General features: G+C 44.7%; 1 protein-coding gene across 6 annotated transcripts in view; it reads left to right on the top strand.

Moving 5' to 3' along the window:
* The window catches only part of LOC140913636 (E3 ubiquitin-protein ligase rnf213-alpha-like), a 175,631-nt gene that overhangs the window by 3,292 nt on the left and 152,658 nt on the right, over positions 1–19,681 (top strand). For 5 of the 6 annotated variants that reach the window (XM_073350364.1, XM_073350366.1, XM_073350362.1 and 2 more), the window contains exons 3-9: positions 1,472–1,614; positions 2,876–2,957; positions 5,322–5,458; positions 7,981–8,086; positions 12,993–13,070; positions 15,266–15,375; positions 17,547–17,723. In XM_073350364.1, coding sequence (XP_073206465.1) covers positions 1,472–1,614; positions 2,876–2,957; positions 5,322–5,458; positions 7,981–8,086; positions 12,993–13,070; positions 15,266–15,375; positions 17,547–17,723 — 833 coding nt within the window. The remainder of the gene's footprint in view (positions 1–1,471; positions 1,615–2,875; positions 2,958–5,321; positions 5,459–7,980; positions 8,087–12,992; positions 13,071–15,265; positions 15,376–17,546; positions 17,724–19,681) is intronic. The other variant, XM_073350365.1, reaches the window with a different exon arrangement.

The following is a 19,681-nucleotide window of genomic DNA, read 5'->3' as shown; positions in this document are numbered from 1 at the left end:
GCTGGAAACAACAGTAGACTTTTATCCTTTGTCAGCTAGATTTTCAAAGACATGGATGTTAGGTGCCTACCTGCAATTTGCACCTATGAAAACCTCCCCTTAAGTGGTTAAGGCACTAAAAAGGGACATGACACGCATAGCTGTCTGGTTTATACTTCTGAGCACCGTAGCTATGCCAACCTAATCCCTGGTGTAGATGCAGCTAGGATGATGGAAGAATGCTTCTGCTGAGCCACCATTGCTCAGAGAGGTGGTTTATCTACAGGCATGGAAAAACCCCTTCTGTCTCTGCAGGCTGCCTGTATACCATGGGGTTATGCCAGCATAGCAACAGCACCGTCACTATCCTGCTATAGCCCCCGTCGTACAGGCAAATCCTTAAGCCAGCCAGTTTTTTATTCTTGTGTGATGGCCACTTTCTGGGATGATACTCTGGGGATTGAACCAGGGACCTCCCGCACTAACAGCACAAGCTGCTACAGTTTGAGCTAAAAAGACTGCTCTCTCACTGCAACTGTGGGCTGTGGCAACTCACACTCCCCGTGGATCGGCATGTGAAAGGGGGACCTATAGTCCACTCAGCAGCGGGTTATACTTGTGCCTGGTGTTTTCATTCACACGTGTGCCAACGCTACCAGCAGGGAAAGCAAGTGAACAATGCTGATCTTCCTCACTTTGCAAGGCGTGGACAGTTAGCCCTGCAGAGTGGTTATCTGTAGCATACAGTAGGGAAAGGTGTTTTGTAGCAGGATTGCTGTCACTGGCTGATGGAATGCATGCCACAGTGCGGGGTTGGGGGGATATTTCTTTAGCTGTCCAATTTTAATATTAACATATTCACTGTTTTTTTTAGAGCAGCTCGATTTGATAGACTTACCAAGTTAAGACTCTGATGCAAAGCTGAGCCCCCGAGTGTGTTGTGATCGTATTTCTTTCTGTTGGACTTGCTGTGTTGTCGATGCTTTATACCAAGAGCTGTTAATATCATATTTTCCAAAACCTCATTAAAAATATTTAGGAAAGGTGAAAAGAAACCACTGCAAAAAGATTCCTACATGTTTGAACATCTTCCAGAACATCTGCTACACACATTAAGTGATATAGGGGCCCCACTGTGCCAGCGTTACACGGACACACAGTGACTGAGATCACGGCCCCGTCTTGCTGGGTGCTGCACAGGTTCACGTCCACTGAGATCGGGGCCCTGGCAGGCTGCACCAACAAACAGTGATTGAGATTTGGGTCCCGTTGTGCTGGGTGCTGCACAGATACATACAAAGACACTGGCCACACTGTGAAGAGTTAACATACTGACAACTGTATATTTCCCCATTTTACTCAGCAGTGGGGTAAAAGAGGGGAAAGACTTTTCCGGTGCTGGAGACTCTAAGACGGTCATTTAAGTGAACACTGGGAATTTGCCCTCACACTCAGTGAACAGATACTGTTTTTCTGTTTTTGACTTTTTCAGTACCAGGAGCTAAATCTTTAGAGCTAGATACAAATGAACCAAACCCTCTGAGTTCAGGACTGTCAGAAGATGCCCCTGCCGCTGAACAGGATCCAGGACCTGGACTCCAGCCACCAGCTGATTCTGTGGAAGCAGCCATTGAGGTGGGGCGTTCGTTTCCTTAGGATCAGTGGGAACTGAGCTTAGTTTTATGGCTGCTCAGAAATTTTCCAATGATTTTTTTTTGTATGAAAATGCTGATTTATTGAAACTGAAATTCCTTGCGGGACAGGAAGGAAAAACACAGGCCTGGTTTCCTACCAGCTGACCTGGCGGGGTGTTCGGGGGCCTGCCATTTCAGGATCTATGGGTTCAGTGGAGTGTAGCAGCCCTGGAAGCTGCTCTCAGGTCTTCTAGGCTTGTCACTCTGCAGCGGGGGACTTTCTGGGCAGTTTCTGACTGTGGGGGATTCCTGGGGCTGGGTGCCCCTCAAAGCATCAACAGCAGCCTAAGGAGTCCGTTGTAGGTGGGCAGCTGCTACATGTTTTGTTTTAAAAAAGTCAAATTGAAAACTGTTGATTTTCCTGGAACAAATTAATTTTTTTCCCATGGGAAATTTTGAAATTTCTAGGCTGTCCTCACTAGAAACAATTTCAATTTTCTAACCATCTCTAATATTTAGACATCTCATAAAAGCCTGATCCAAAGTCTTAGTGAAATCGTGGGGAATCTTTCCACTGACTTCCATGACCTTTGGATTAGGCCCTAAATGGTCTACTTTTCAGAAGCATTGGGCACCCAGCAGCTCCCAGTGTAGTAAGCGGGATCTGCTGGCTTATGCTGTTGGAAATCTTTCCAAACTTTTTTCTTTTTGTTGAAAAATGTGGATTTTTGACTAAACCAAACTTTCCAGAAAAGTGTCCACTTTCATTAAAATCTTTTGATTTTTGGCCATTTGGGTCGAAAATTATTTAGTTTTTAATAGTTATTGACCAATTTTTTTTAGTTTTTTGGCAATTTGGGGCCAAAATTTTTACAGATTTTGGCCAAAATTGTTTGAGTTTTTGGAGGTGTTGGGCTGAGAATGTTTTGGGGCTTAGCAGGGTTTTGACAAATAGCTGTTTTTTCCTGTGAAAAGCCCTCCCATTTTCCAGCTCAGCACATCTGAAAATGAGTCCACTTATTTAATTGCCTAAATATGGAAGTAGGAGCCTAACATTAGCCTCCTGTTTTTGAAAATGTTAGCCACAATAACCCAGCAGCTCTTAACCTGCTCAGTTAACCTGTTTCTGCCGTCGGTTAGCAGAGGAGTTGTTCATGCAGGTACCCTCACGCCTGTCAAAGGGCTGCATTTGGCCTAAATCAAGCCTCTGCTACGTTTAAAGAATCACCCCATTCATGCTTTGATGACCTTCCTTTTCCAAGGAATGCAAGGTTGGAACAGACCGAGCCACTGGAGAAGCAGAGACAGAGGAGCAGAAAGAGGGGAAAATCCCGGATAGTAGCGGTAACCATTTCATTTCCCCGTGTGATTTTTTTTTTTAGAGCTGGGTGAAAATTTTAGACAGAAGAGTTTCCATGCAGTTTTGTCCAAAATGAAACATCTCATTTAGAAAATGTCATAATGATTTGTTTTGATAATGTTGCTTTGATTCACTTTGTTTTGACTTTTATATTAAATATTAAATTTAGTATTACATGTATGATACTTAATAAAATGTATATATGCTATTAAATGTTTAATAGAATGTAAAAGTCAAAATAAAATGAATCAAAATGACACCGTTGAAATAATACATTTCAATGTTCCTGAAAATAAAAATTTTGAAATTTTCATATTTTAGGAAATTTCATCATTTCAGCTTTTCATTCCAATTCAGAACATTTTTTTGAAATGTCAGTTTCCCCCAGAATAGAAATTCCCTTTCCTGAGCAGCTGTGGTAATTCTATTTACAAGTTTTTCATTTAAAAAGATAAATGGAATCCAAAAATCTGCCCCTTCCACCGGTAAAGCCTAAAACTAAGTCTACACTACAGAAGTGAAAGCGCTGCTGTGGGAACGCTCCTACGGCAGCGCCTTGGTGTGCAAGTGTGGTCACTCCTGGTAACCCCCCTCCATGAGGGGAATAGCTCCGAGCGCTGGGAGTGCGGCTCCCCGTGCTCGGAGCCTGTCCACACGAGCGCTTTAAAGTGCTCAAACTTGATGCGCTTGGGGTGTGTGTGTGTGATTTTTCACACCCCTGAGCCAACAAGTTAGAGAGTTTTAGCTTGCCAGTGTAGACGTGGCCTAAGCTGATGTGAACCATTACCGCCTGGAAGCAAGCGAAGATGTGTGCACAATCTCACAGAGACACAGCTAGTGCCTTAATTGGACAGCCAGAAGAATGGGGTCTAGTAGCTGGGATGGGATCACTGCAGTGTGGTCTCTGGTGGACTTAGACATGGTGCGGCTCAGGCCAGCACGGCTGGGGCAGCTGGGGCCAGCATGGCTGGGGTGTCTTGGGCCAGCCAGGGCAGCTCAGGCCAGCTTGGGGGTCAGGCCTGCTGTTGCAGGCCAGAGCAGCTCAAGGGTCAGGCCCGCTGGTGCAGGGTGGCTGGTGGGGGTCGGGGTGGCTGGGGCCTCAGGCAGATGGGGTGAGGCTGGTGGCCTAGCCCCCCTGAATGGAGGGTTCAGCCACTGCCTGTGGCTGAGAGTTTTGCTCATCAGAATATCAGCAAGGGTTTTTTTCTGGGAAAAATTTAGAGGAAAATATATTTTTTTAAAACATTTTGTTGAAAACTTAAAAATAAACAAAAAATTTCAGTTTTCAGCAGCCAGAAACTGAAAAGTTTTCAGTTTTGCAACACAAAATTTTTTAATAGACACATTCTGCAAAAATGTTTAAGATAAAGACAAAATTTTCCCTTGAAAAAGCATTTTGATTAATAATTTCTGACCAGCTCTAACTGAAATAATTTTTTTAAGTAGATATTTTTCAATTTTTACCAAAATTAGCTAAAGAAAGGGGCCAGGGATGGGGCTGGACTAAATGGGAGGCTGATAACTGAGGGGGAAAACTAGGTTTTTTTAGGACTGTCAAGCAATTACAAAAATTAATCACGATTAATCATGTGATTAAAAAAAGTATTCACGATTAATCATGTGATTAATCGTACTATTAAACAATAATGGAATGCCATTTTAAATATTTGTGGATGTTTTCTACATTTTCAAATATATTGATTTCAATTACAACACCGAATACAAAGTGAACAGTGCTCACTTTATTTTTATTACAAATATTTGCATTGTAAAAATGATAAAATAATAGTATTTTTCAGTTCACCTCAAACAAGTATTGTAATGCAATCTCTTTATCATGAAATTGCAACTTACAAATGTAGAATTATGTACAAAAATAACAGCATTCAAAAATTAAACAATGTAAAACTTTAGAGCCTGCAAGTCCACTCAGTCCTACTTCTTGTTCAGCCAATTGCTCAGACAAACAAGTTTGTTTACATTTACAGGAAATAATGCTGCCTGCTTCTTGTTTACAATGTCACCTGAAAGTGAGAACAGGTGTTCCCTATGGCACTGTTGTAGCCAGCATCACAAGATATTTACATACCAGATGCACTCCAAGATCCAAAGTGAGCACTGTACACTTTGTGTTCTGTGTTGTAATTGAAATCAATATATTTGAAAATGTAGAAAAACACCCCAAAATATGTAATACATTTCAGTTGGTATTCTATTGTTTAACAGTGTGATTGAAACTGCGATTTTTTAAAAAAAAATTAATCACGTGAGTTAACTGTGATTAATCAACAGCCCTGTTTATTATTCTTAATATTAGTGTTGTTTTTATTAACATTTGCTTTAACCAGGATCTGGAAGTTTAGAACCAGAAATAAATGAAGGAAATGAAGAAAATGAAGGAAAACCTGAGAGTCCAGGACTTTTGAAAGATGACCTGTTTGGACAGGAATCAGGACCTGGATCCCAGCTTCAGGCAAAAACAGAGGTAGGAGTTATTTCCAGATTTATGTTTTAAATCAGTTACTCCAAGATATAGGAGGTAAATTACAGCTGTGGGAATTCCTCCCATTTCCCAACAGAGTGAAAAACAAAATGTCAGGATGCGTAAGGAGATATTCTAGTGCCAATGTTACACCTTCCTATGGATACTGCATTCAGTTCTGGTCACATAGGCGCCAACTTCCCCTCTTTTCTGTGGGTGCTCGACACCCCCTCTGCCCCCAGCCCTGCCCCCACTCCACCTCTTCCATGAGGCCCCGCCCTGCCTCTTCCTCGCCCCCATTCCAACCCCTTTCCCAAAGTCCCTGCCCCAACTCCGCCCCCTCCCTGCCCCCACTCCACCCCTTCCATAAGGCCCTGCCCTGCCTCTTCTTCGCCCCTATTCCAACCCCTTCCCCAAATCCCTGCCCCGGCCCCGCCTCTTCCCCACCTCCTCCCCTGAGCACGCCATGTTCCCACTCCTCTCCCTCCCTCCCGGAGCTTGCTAACACTGACAGACAGCTGTTTGGCGATAGCCGGGTGGGAAGCGCTGGGAGATAGGTGGAGGAGAGGGGACGCAACCTGCTCAGGAGAGGGGGAGGAGCGGGAGGAGGTGGGGTGGGGGGTGAGGGGAGGTTGGCTGCCGGTGGGTGCAGAGCACCCACTAATTTTTCTGCGTGGGTGCTCCAGCCCTGGAGGATCAGGGGCTTGAGACTTATGTGCGAAGAAAGATTGGAAAGATCATGATTATTATTATCTATCTGTGACAGTGCCTACGGGCACAGTCCCAGTGTGCTGGGAGCTGTACAAACAGAGAACAAAAGATGATCCCAGCCTCACAGCACTTACAGTCGAAATAGGTTTAGCTTGGAGGGGTGGTGAAGGGAGGTTAGGGTATTAGCTTAGCCCCTGGGGATGTAATGGTTCAATTCCTTGCTCCACCACTGACTTCTTGTGTGAGCTTGGTCATGCTCAGTGGTTTGAGCATTGGCCTGCTAAACCCAGGGTTGTGAGTTCAATCCTTGAGGGGGCCATTTGGGGCAAAAATTGGGGATTGGTCCTGCTTTGAGCAGGGGGTTGGACTAGATGACCTCCTGAGGTCCCTTCCAATCCTGATATTCTATGATTCTATGTCAGTGCCTCAGTTTCTCATGTGTACAAGAAGCGTTGTAGCCATTTCCTACCTTCTAGGGGTATCGTGAGGATTAATACAGTAAAGGTTGTGAGATGCTCATGTATTATGGTAACAGGGGCCATCTAAATACCAGAGATAAATAAGAGGGGGCATGATGGAGGACTTTAACATAATGAATTGACTTCCATGAACGCTGTTTAATGATGCAAGAGAAAAGGACAGAATAAATTAAATTGAAAGGCAGTGAGTTTAAAACTGACCAAAGTAGCTATTTCTTTTTTGGAGAGAGAGTTAGCCTGTGGAACTCACCGACACAAAGGTATCTTTGAGGGCAAGAACTTAGTGGGAGTCCCAAAAAAGGGAATGGACATTTATAAGGATAAATTTACGCATAGTTCAAGTAAATCTGGTAAAACTTTATAATAAACATAAACCCACCTCCTCTGGGGAACAAGCCACCCATTAACTGTCTGTGGATAGGAATACGTTATTCCATAACTATCCGCATGGTGGTTCCGTCCTATGTAAGAGCTGACACTGACCATTGGAGTCTGCTGGGCTGGATGGATCATTAGTCTGACTCATGCATTAACAACGATGCTGCTTGGATCCTGCTTCTGTGTTATCGAATGCCTTGTCAAGTGTGTGGAAGGAAGGGCTTCTAGGAGCTGATTTGATACCATGGCTCCTGGAAGGAAACATGATGATGGAAAGTAGGTTTCAGTGGCTTGGTGGGTAGATGGGTTCTCACAGGTGATGTGAAGAGTCAGAAAGAATCACGGGGTGAAATGTTCTGGCCTATGATACACAGGAGGCCAGAGTAGATGATCACCGTGGTCCTCTCTCACCTTGGAATCTATGGATCTGTTTTGTCCATAGCAAGTCCCAGGAAATTGCCCTCCAGTGAATGACCTGTTCAACATAACACTCTCCTGTGTCCAGCCAACAAAAGATGAGAGGGAAAAAGTTTTTATGGATGAAATTTGCCCCAGCACAAATTCTAGGTACCGCCTCAATCCTGAAAGGACTTAGCAGCGTACAGTCCTTGTGTGCGAGAGACAGTGCACTCCCTGGGCTGCTCCTGGCCTGACACAGTGATGCATTGCCCCTTATTTGGGGCTGATGGTAAAGTTTCCTCAAGTTTTCTTCAAGCTCAAGATCTCAGAGAGCTTCCTGGGGGCCCAGGCAGCTATTTTGCCTTTGGATTTCTGTCTAGGCCTAAATTTCACCCCATCTGAATGCCTGTTACAGGACATAGAATCACAGAAACTTAGGGCTGGAAGGGACCTCGAGGTATTATCTAGTCGGAACATGTGATCTGAGGCAGGACACATTTGGCCTTTCTCAGGGCTGTATGGCCTTTATTTCCTAGCCTTTAACTTTCCTTTTCAAAGGAACACAAGGACACCAGCTCAGACAGCAACCTCGCTGAGGCAGGGAGAGGTGATGACCTGCTGCAGCAGGAAGATGACCTCTGGGTGCTGGTACCTGACAGCGCAGGTAACCAGCTTCAAACAATTTGCTTAGGAAAAATCTTTATTTAGAATTTCTTTTTCCAGAAAAGAACAACTGATCCTTTCCCACCAGTCCTGCTCTCCTGTAATGTCTTTCTTGACGCAAACCAATTCATTCTGCAGACCAGAGGGGCATGTCTTCTAGCCTTTTATGTCCAAATTGGGAGCAAAATTAAAACAACATCTGACTCTTATCATCTATCTCAAAGTGCTTGACTAAGGGGGTGCGACAGGGTACTATTAGCAGCACCCTGGTCACTGATGTCACTGCATCCTGAAGAAGACTGCAAGCTCTGCTATGATCAATTAAACACTGTTGGTGAGGATGTAGAGATAAAGTTTCTTGGCACCTGAAATTACGGCTTCTTGGAGCAGCTGGTCCTGGAGCCCACAAGGGAAGAGGCAATTCTTGATTTAGTCCTAAGTGGAGCACAGGAAGTGAATATAGCTAGTCCACTTGGTAATAGTGCCTATAATATAATTAAATTTAACATCCCTGTGGCAGGAAAAACACCACAGGAGCCCACCAAGGTAGCCCTTAATTTCGGAAAGGGGAACTACAGAAAAATGAGGAGGTTAGTTAAACAGAAATGAAAAGGTACAGCACCAAAAGTGAAATCCCTGCAAACTGCATGGAACATTTGTAAAGACACTATAATAGAGCCTCAACTTAAATGTGTGCCCCAAATTAAAAACCATAGTAAGAGAATCAAAAAAGTGCCACCGTGGCTAAACAACAAAGTAAAAGAAGCAGTGAGAGGCAAAAAGGCATCCTTTAAAAAGTGGAAGTTAAATCCTAGTGAGGAAGATGGAAAGGAGCATAAATTCTGGCAGGTGAAATGTAAAAATATAGTTAGAAAGGCCAAAAAAGCATTTGAGCAACAGCTAGCCAAAGACTCAGAAAGTAACAACAATTTTCTTTTTAAGTACATCAAAAGCAGAAAGCCTGCTAAATAACCAGTGCGGCCACTGGACGATCGAGGTGGTAAAGGAGCACTCAAGGAAAATAAGGCCACTGCGAAGAAACTAAATGCATTTCTTTGCATCAGTCTGCATGGCTGAGGATATGAGGGAGATTCCCAAACCTGAGCCATTCTTTTCTGACAAATCTGAGCAACTGTCCCAGATTGAGGTGTCATTAGAGGAGGTTTTAGAACAAATTGATAAATTAAACAGTCACAAGGACCAGATGCTATTCACCCAAGAGTTCTGAAATAACTCAAATGTGATATTGCAGAACTACTAACTTTGGTTTGTAACCTGTCCTTTCAATCAGCCTCTGTATCAGATGACTGGAGGATAGCTAATGTGATGCCAATTGTCTTTAAAGGCTCCACTTGTGATCTAGGCAAGTACAGGCTGGGAAGCCTGACTGCGGTACCTGGCAAACTGGTTGAAACTATAGTAAAGAACAGAATTGTCAGACACATAGATGAACATAATTTGTTGGGGAAGAGTCAACATGATTTTTGTAAAGGTAAATCATGCCTCACTAATCTATTAGAATTCTTTGAGGGGGTCAAAAAGCATGTGGACAAGGGGGATCCAGTGTACATAGTGTACTTAGATATTTGGAAGGCCTTTGATGAGGTTCCTCACCAAAGACTCTTAAGCAAAATAACCTGTCATGGGATAAGAGGGAAGGTTCTCTCATCGATCACTAATTGGTTAAAAGATGGGAAACAAAGGGTAGGAATTAATGGTCGGTTTTCAGAATGGAGAGAGGTAACGACGTAATTGGGAGGTTACAAGTGGAAGGAACAGGAGGCAAAGGGGAAGCTCAGAAGAAAAGCTCAGAGGGTGAGCCTGGGCTGAGGAAAGAAGGCTTTGTGGAAGTCTCCTCTTGCCATAAACCCCCAGTACACCGTTCTACTTGGCAAGGAAAGAATAAATATGCACTTCGGTGGAAGGGTAACAATCCGGTGTGTGTTTGTGACTGTGAGGCCACACAAACTGGCCAGGCCGTAGAGTACACTGGGCAGAGACTCCTGGTCTGCTGTGCAGAGCTGGGAGAGGGGGCTGATGTTGGAGTGTTCCCTTCCCCCGTCCATGTACCCAGTCTCCGCTGAGCTGCGGTTGGCACACAGGGAGCCTGTCTGTGCCTCGAACTCAGGAGTGGGAGGGGGTGAAGGAGAGGAGCGAGCAGCAGGTGGGGAGGCCTTGGGGAAAAGGGTGGAGCCACTCGTTTCCCTCCCTCTAGGCCCCCTCTCCCACTCCTTGTTGCCGCTTACTCCTCTCCTCTGCTGCAGAGGAGAGGAGTGAGTGGTGAAGGCGAGCGGCAGGGCCTCGGGGGGACGAGGCTGAGCGGAGACAGGTCTCTGGGGAGAGCAGGGGCGAGGCCCCGGTCTGGGCACTGGGGGAGCTTCCGGGGTTCGCACCAGCCTCCCCAAATGCCAGAGTCATGTGCCGCCCATGACTGCTGTATTGAACAAGTGTTCAGGCTTCTAAGTGCTCATCTTACAGAGACAGCGAGCTGACACACTCAGGTACACAAACACTTCCCCCCAACATGCAAACTCTTTCACATACACACACTCCCCACCACACACTCTCTTGCACACAGACACACACACTTATGTTGTTATTGTTGTTGTTACTTCTTGGTACTTCCTGTTGAAATGTGCAATGCACATATGGTCTCTGTAATTTTATTCTTTCAAAGTTCGTCAAGGATTACAGTGCTGTTATATTAGTTTTTTGACTGGTCTGTGTATTTCATCATTTTATTTCTCTCTTATGCTTAAATGTAATTCTTTGAGTAGTGAGTTCTAAAATGCCGAACCTGTCCCTGCTGGATTAATTTATCATTATTACTTTTATTACCATATTGTGCTTTGTCATTCATTATTTAAAGTGGTACAATCAAATAATAGTATCCTTCTAGAATGTAAATTTAGCTTGTACTCACCTTTTGTACTCAAACTTTTGTAGCTTGTACTCAAATTTAGCTTGTAAACTCACCAGTTTAAAAAAAAAACCACACACCAAAAAACTTAGCTAAACACATGACTTTAGACACAGTGCAGATGAAGGTCGCTTATTTTCAAATTGTATTTTTAGTTATAGCTGTAAAATAACTTAAAATCCGTACAAAACTAAATGTGGTTCCCAGTCTGATACTAAAAGCAGCGATGGAGTCAGAAGTTAGTGACTCACGCACACGATTGTGATCAGGGAGCATAAACAACAAAATAATTAGAAAAACAAATCCCTGTTCTTAATAAAAGATTAAAAACCACAGATGTTAAAGTTAAATAAATACATTTTTAGGAGAGTGAAAAGCAATTGATTAAAATAGAGTGAGTGAGTGTGTCTGTTAAGCAGATTTTAAGCAAATTTTATTTATTTTGAGTTATCTCTACTAAAGATAGTGTGCAAAGTATCAAACTTGGGTTTCTGTTATCTGCGTTAAGGCTCCAGAATTGAGACGTCCCGGTTTCGGATGGGGACTGTTTTGCTGTATTATCTCCTGATGGTTCTAAACTTACATCTTTCTTTTTTCTTCTTCTTTTTCCTTTATGCTGCTTTTCCTGGTGTGGGTCACGGCAGCAGCATGGAGAGAAGGGAGGACCAGACCTCCATCCTCCGCAACAGGTTCCAGCTCCTCCTGGGGGATTCCCAAGCGTGCCTAGGCCAGCTGGGAGATATAATCCCGCCAGTGTGTCCTGGGTTGGCCTCAGGGCCTCCTCCCAGTAGGATGTGCCTGGTAGAATTCCAAAGGAAGCCTCCTAAGGGGCATCCTTATCAAGTGCCCGAACCACCTCAGCTGACTCCTCTCGAACTGGAGTAGTGGCTGTTCTCGGGGGCTCTCCCAAATTGCTGAGCCCCACACCCTAAACTTGCATATAAACTTAAAATACGGCTTTAATAGGTGTTTGTATATATTTTTTTCTTTCTTCATATAGGAATTAGGTACAGTGTTCCTGTCAGCTAATTTCTAAGTTATTATCCGCAAAAAACCTAGAGTTTTCAGGTGCCTAAGTAGCCCCTGGAATCACGGTTAAAGTTGCCCCCCAAATCTGAAATGACACCTGTGCCTCCCTCCCAGAGGGGTCAGAGTGAACCCCTGGAACAAGTACCACACTTAATGATAGAACAACACTTTTATATAACCCAGGCAAAGCCAGGAACAGACCCAGGCCAGGATCTCTAGCGGGGATTTCAGACTGCCTCCCCCAGGCACAGCACACAACAAAACAGCTCTTCCTCGCCCGGCTAGACACACACAGACTTTTGACCCCGCACCAACGCAATCCCCTCCCTACCTTGGGTCAATCCAACCTCTCCCTGCAGTCTGGTGCTGGCTGGCAGGGTGAGCTCAGGACGGTGTGTTGGTAACGTGGACTCAGCTCCTGGCTGAGAGTTTACGAGAATCCCTTTTGCAAGCAGCGGGTTCTCCTCCAAGCAGCTTCCCCTCTGCCCTAGCTTCAGGCTCCTCTTTCTTCTTTGTTTTCTTTTCCAGTTTCCAGGCTTGTCTCTCATCCTGATTCCTGCCTGCTCATTCACTCAAACCCTTGCAAGGGTCAGAGTTAATGCTATGCCTTTGGCTGGCACTCCCTGCAGCCAGTCAGGTTTGTGCACAGTGGCAGGGAGGGGCAAGGGGAAGGAGCCATCATGCCAGCTCCACAGAGGTCAGTACCATCATCCCCATTCTACAGATGGGGAAACTGAGGCACAGGGAAGTGATGTGACATGCTCAAGATCATTCAGTAGCTGAACCAGGTGTAGAATTCACTGCAGCCTCTTACCATCTAAGCTGCTCTGACCCAGGAAATAAATATATTGGGTTGAAAATGACTCACTTGGGGAAAATACTCTCCTAGCCCCTTTCATTTCCTGCTTAAGCTCCTCCTGTGATCAGTTCGGTAATGCCGCCCTCCTCTAACTTTCAGATGGTGAAGATGGAGAGGCTCCTGTAGCAGAAATTAATATACAGAGAGCAGAGCAAACAGCAGCATTCTCATGCCAAGGTAAAACCCCAAATAATGGCCCAGATTCTACTCTTTTGTTCTGGACACTTTGTGCCATTCAAGTGGGGCCCAGTGGTGGAGTCTTGCCTATGCTGGCCAGCTGAGAGTTCCCCTCTCTGGGGAAGTTCTCAGCTGGTGTAAGGTCGCAGAGCTGCCAACTGGACCTTGCCTGCACCCTGGCACAGGAAGTGGAGAATGAGCATAGCTCAGGCAGACTCTGTCCTTGCACTGGTGTCTAGTGTCTGAGATGTACAGCTGATGCTGTGAGTATCATCAAATTACACGCTGAGTCTTGGGGCTGCACCTTTCACCACTCCATTTGAAGAGCTCATGCCATTGCCCCCCATCATCCCCAGGAGGGACAGGCAAGTTTTCCCACCGTACACTGTGAAAGCCATTCTAGAAAGGTGGAGCTCACACAAGCACTACAAACCCTGGCATGCATAGGTGCTGACTTCCCCTCTAGCCAGGGGGTGCTCGATCCCCACTGTGCCCCAAGCCCCGCCCCTCCACCCCTTCCCCCCAGCCCTCACCCCACCTATTTCCACCCCTGCTGCACCCCCGTGCTTCCCCATTCCAACCCTTCCCCCAAGTCCCTTGTAAAATAACTGTACATTATTTTGCATGTACAGTCGGGATTATATTTTCCAATGTGTATTACTTTGCATTTGTCAACACTGAATTTCATCTGCCATTTTGTTGTCCAGTCAACCAGTTTTGTGAGATCCCTTTGTAACTCTTCACAGTCTGCTTTGGACTTAACTGTCTTGAGTAGCTTTGTATCTTCTGTAAATTTTTCCACCTTACTACTTACCCCTTTTTCCAGATAATTTATGAATATGTCTAAGTACCGACCGCTAGGGGACACCACTATTTACCTCTCTCCCTTCTGAAAAAATTACCATTTATTCTTACTGTTTCTTTCCCATCTTTTAACCAGTTACTGATCTATGAGTGGACCCTCCCTCTTATCCCATGGCTGGTTACTTTGCTTAAAAACCTGTGGTGAGGAACCTTGTCAAAGGCTTTCTGAAACTTCAAGTGCACTGTATCCACTGGATCACCCTTGTCCACCTGTTTGTTGACCCTCCTCAAAGAATTCTAGTAGAGTGGTGAGGCATGATTTCCCTTTACAAAAGCCATGTTGACTTGTCCCCAGCAAATCGTGTTCATCTCTGTGTCTGATTATTCTGTTCTTTACTATAGTTTCAACCAGTTTGCCCGGTACTGAAGTCAGGCTTACTGGCCTGTACTTGCCTGGATCACCTGTGGAGCCTTTTAAAAAATTTGGCAGCCCATTGGCTAACCTCCAGTCATCTGGTACAGAAGCTGATTTAGGTGATAGGTTACAAATCACAGTTAGTAGTTCTGTGACTTCTTATCTGCGTTCCTTCAGAACTCTTGGGTGAATACCATCTGGTCCTGGTGACTAATTGCTATGTAACTTCTCAATTCGTTCCAAAACCTCCTCTACTGACACCTCAACGTGGGACAGTTCCTCAGATTTGTCACCTAAAAGGAATGGCTCAGGTGTGGAAATCTCCCTCAGCTCTTCCGCAGTGAAAACCAATGCAAAGAATTCTTTTAGCTTCTCCACAATGGCCTTGTCTTCAGATTCAAAGGAAGTTGAGAGCCTGTTTCCTTATTGTCATTAGGAATCATGTTTGTTAGGACAGTGTCTCGGGTCAACCAAAAATGTGGCCTCATTGTGCTAGATGCTGCACAGACACAGAGTGGTAGATGTCCTTGTCCCGAAGAGTTGACAATCTCAACAAACCAGACAGACCCAGGGTGAGGGAAGGGGTAGGACACACCAGCAGGGTGACCAATGGGATGGTGGCAAAACAATTTTCTATTTTCCAGAGGGTTTAGTTAGGTGGGGACCAGCTACATGGACAGAAAAGAGAAGTGAGAGGGGACCCAGAAGAGAGGCTGAGGGGGACAGGGCAGGAGAGAAGAGGATAAAAGGGGCAGGTGTGGATTGAAACGGAGGTGAAGAGACTTTGGGGAGGGGGAGGGTTGGAACAAGCAGCCAATTGGAGAAAGTCCTGTCCAAACTATAGAGAACCAAACGGTTTCCTCATTTCCTGTGTCCTGCAGGACAGCTCCGGAAAGGAGGGGCACGAGGCATGTGTGAAGGATGCTGGGATGGGTAAAAACTGGTGATCTTCACTTGTTGTTTGTTTTGCACCCAGAATGGAGAACTTCAGAACCGAACCAAGACGAAGCACGTCTGCTGGGTTCAGGACGGGAATTGGGACCTGGATCCCAGCTGCAGTGCCGTGCTGCTGGGGTAACAGATGAGGTGGGAGTTTTATTTAACCTGATCAACATCAGTTGAGCATCGTTATTCCAACAATTAGCAGGCAAGCTGGCTTGGCTGGTGGCACAGGGTGGTGCCCCAGGGCAAGATCCCAATTCACATCTGGCCAGTGTAATACTTATTTTGGTCCAAGAGGGTCTAAATTCACAGAGACTGTTATGATCATCTAAATTTGGTCTCCTACATAACCCAGGCCAGAGAACCTCACCCAACCTCACGTCAGGGATGAATATGGCACCACTCTCTGTTACCCTCAAGTGACTGCTAAATGGATGGCTTATTTTCAAACACTGGCCCAGAGTCTCTCATAGGGATGCTGCACTGGCATCCCCTTACCCTGGGAGCACCCTGCGGGCCAGCGGGCTGGGAGGTGAGGGCTGTAAAGCTGCTCCAGCAGCTCTTAAAATACCCGAGATTGCTCCTACACAGAGAATCCAGAGCAGACCCTAGAACGGAGTCTTTTAATTTTGTTTTTTAATGGCAAATGGATCTAGATTTATTACTGTTAATCTGCCTTGAGATTTCTTGCTATTTATGATTATTTCTTTCAGCTAGGGCGGGTCAAAATATTTCCATCCAAACTGGTTTTTAATGGAAAATTGGATTTTCAACTAAGTGAAGTTGAGCGTCCACACTGCATTGTAAAGCTGCGTTTACAATTGCTGGGCCTGGGTCTCACAGCCATGCTAACACTTCCATGCTGCACTACACGGACCTTCTGACTTGGGTCTGCGTCCACACTGTAAAATGACAGTCAAGGTGGGATTCGGGCTCTGACCCATCCCCTAGCAGGGTCTGGAGTGCTGGCTGATCTGAGTCAGACTGATTTTGTGTGAACGGAAGTGGGTTTAGGCTTAAACCTGAGTGAAAACCTGGTCTTAGTGTAGATGTACCCTCGCTGGGCAGTCAAACGTGGTGCCCAAATATTAGTGGCCATTTCTGAAAATTTAGGCCGATTTGTACAAAGCATATTTATCACTGCCTGTAGGTTTTAATAGTTGTAGAAGCACTAAGTTCTACTGCCCAAAGACGCTGTACAACATAATAAAAGCCCCTTTGATACCTGAAGCCTTCACGTAAATGAAAAACCAATAGCCCACAATTCACATGCTCATCAGTTCCAAGGCCAGCAGTGCGCAATGTCTGAGCAGTCTGGCCTCTGGCATAACCCAGGCCAAAGAATCTCTCCCAGCCATTTCTGCATCCAGCCCTATAACGCCTGGCTGAGTTAGAGCAGATTAACTCAGTCCTGCAAGCCAAGAAAACAGATGAGTTTTGTAATCCCTGAAGGTCAACAGATCTGGAGGCGTGAAGTGAGTGGCAAGGTTGTGAATTCCTTGCAGAAAATATCCCTGTTTGTTAAACCAGGGACCTACGAGCTTGGTTGCCTTTGCTGGTCGTAGCTGTAGAGGTATCCCATGGGGAGAGAACGGAATTTTCAATGGGAAGGTCCCAAGCCATTTTGGGCTTTCTGGGTCACAACCAACATCCTAAACTGCACTGCCAATCAGCAGCCAGTGCTGACCTTGGAGCCCTGGTATGTGGCCTAACTGTGATGCACGGCATACCAAGAGCGCAGCCACAGCCTGCATCGACTTGACTTCATGAGCAGAGCTGAGCAAAAATCTGATTTTTCAATTCAGGGGTTGAACCAAAAATATGTGAAGAAAAAATTCATTTTGAGTTGAAGGATTTTTCATTTAATTTTGGGTTGGTTTTAGGTGTTTTTCACTTTTTAAATTAAAAAACAAATGGCCATTTTGAAATGAAAACTCAGAACGGTTCATTTCAAAGTGGTCAGAATGAAATAGTTCAGGGTGAAAAGTTGAAATGTTTTGTTTTGAAGTTGCCAAAAATGAACCATTTCAAGGTCTTCAAATTCTTTCCCCGTTTTTTTTCTGCCAAAACAATTTGCTGGATTAGATCCACTTTTTTAAATAGTTTTGTTGCCTCAAAAATGCATTTTTTGGCAAATATATTATTCACCTAAAAAAATGTGCCCAGCTTTATTTATGAGGGTTCTTAAGTTGTAACTCCATGAAAAGCACCTTGGATTGGGGTCATCTAGTTGTGACAAAGGCCAGGGTGACTGTAGGAAGCACCACATCCCAGAGGAAAGGCTGGTTCCTTCAATAAAATCATATTTCCCCCAGCTTGTGCTGTCGCTGGGACAAGAGACCAGAATTCAACAGTTCTCTGGGCACCAGCCGGAGTCACCAAAGAAGATGGAGAGAGACAACCTCACAGGCTCCGCTTCCCAGCCAAAGGAGCAGAAAAAAAAGTTGGGTCGTAAACGTTTGGATCAGCCACATGTAGCCTCTAAATCCCAGGTAAATGGGAAATGTATTTAAACTTTCAATAACCTGGTTGATAAAGAAGCAAAGTTCTATCATGGATCAGATGTTGTCTAAAAGAAAGAAAACAAAGAGAAGGAAAAAACAGACTATCCCTGTAGTACATAAGGGAGCACCCCTTTAACTAGTATGGGAGCCCTCTAGTGGTGCTCACTGTTTTCTGTGCCAGGGACCAGCAGGAGCAGCCATGTGTATGTAGCTGGGCCTTGTCTTTGCATGTTCAGTGAACACAGTTAATTTGGATGAGGAGTGGGCGAATAAAGTTTTTTCTGGTTTACTGGAAATGCTGAAAAATTGGAAAACAATTGTTTTGTGTCAAACCCAAAACAACATTTTCCAAGTATTTTGGTGAATCAAAAAGTTGAAAACATTTCCATTGTAGATTGAACTAAACATTTGGTTTCATTTCAATTTTGAGCATTTTTAAATGTATTTTAATTGTTAAAAAATAAAATCAAGGCCATTTCAGAAGTAAAGTTTGTTTCAGTCTGAAAAATTGAAACATATTGTTTAAAAAATTAAGTGTTTCATTTTTATTATATATTCCAAAGGTTTTTTTCAACTGAAACAGTTTGGTAAAATCTATGTGAATTTGCTAAATATTTTGGTGTCACTGAATCTGAATATTTTAACTGAAAAAATGTTTAAGCAGAAAAAATTTGCCCAGCTCTATTTAAGATCAGCTGTGTCCGGGAGAAGGTTCTCCATATTGTTGGTGTTGTGTAAAGCACAAAAGACACAATTCCCAATGCGGCTACAGCTTAACTATGGAGATGTCAGAAGGGTTTGTGGGAGGAAACTGTGGTTTAAAATATTTAGTAAATATCTGGCAAGGGGGCTAAGGAGGAAGGGAGGAAAATTTTGCAGAAGTCTGTGAAGAAAATGGGTGAGACCTAACCAAGCAAAGTGAATGGGAAACACCCTGGCAGGGGAATTCAGCGATGATAAACCCAAACTAATACACATGAGAAGGAGCAATTTCAAATACACCTTACAGGGGTATATTGTAACTGTGCCAGCTCAGAAAAAGTGGGTCCATTGTAGCTTAGTGAATACCTCTGCTCAAAGTGCAGCTGTGTGTAAAAAAAAAAAGCAAACGAGAGGTTTAGATGCAGAAGGACAGGATGGAGAATTTTACAGAGAATGTTCTGATGCCTTTGTATAAATCGGTGGAGCTGCCCCAACTGGATACTGGGAGCAGTGCTGGGTCAACCCATCTCATGTGGGATATTGCAGAATTTGGGCAGGTCTACACATAAAACATGGCAGCTGAGCTGCTGTAGCACTTCAATGAAGATGCTACTATGCCGACAGGAGAGCTTCTCCTGTTGGCTTAGTTCAGGGGTCAGCAACCTTTGGCTCCAATTGGAGCTGCGGGAAGCAGCGGGCAGCCTGTGCCACTTCCCGCAGCTCCCATTGGCCGGGAATGGTGAACCGCAGCCACTGGGAGCTGCGGGGCTCTGTGCCTGTGGACACTCAAGGCAAACAAACTGTCTCGCGGCCTGCCAGTGGCTTAGCCTGATGGGCCGCGAGCCAAAGGTTGCCAACCCCAGGCTTAGTTAATCCACCTCTGCGAGATGCACCATAGTTATGTCGATGGGAGAAGTCCTCCCATCGACATAGCGCTGTCTACACCAGGGGTTAGGGTGTGGATTTTCTCATCCCTGAAGGACTTAGTTATACTGATGTAAGTTTATAGTGTAGACCTGACCTTAGAGAGGTTCACAGAAGGGTGATGAGAATGCTCAAGAGCCTGGAAATATTCTTCGATGAAGAGAGTTTGAAAAGACTGGGAGGGTGGTTCCTTCAGCGAGGAGATGGGTAAGAGGACACATGATAAAAGCCTGCTCTGAGTGATCTAGAGAAGGGAGATTGGTCACTTCTATTCTCCCTGCCTCATAACAAAGAAACAAGACAACATTCAATGAAATTGA

This window comes from Lepidochelys kempii, chromosome 6 (assembly GCF_965140265.1).
Source record: "Lepidochelys kempii isolate rLepKem1 chromosome 6, rLepKem1.hap2, whole genome shotgun sequence".
Taxonomy (NCBI): Eukaryota; Metazoa; Chordata; order Testudines; family Cheloniidae; genus Lepidochelys; species Lepidochelys kempii.
Note: the sequence above shows the minus strand (reverse complement) of the source record. Positions and strands in the feature narration are given on the sequence as shown.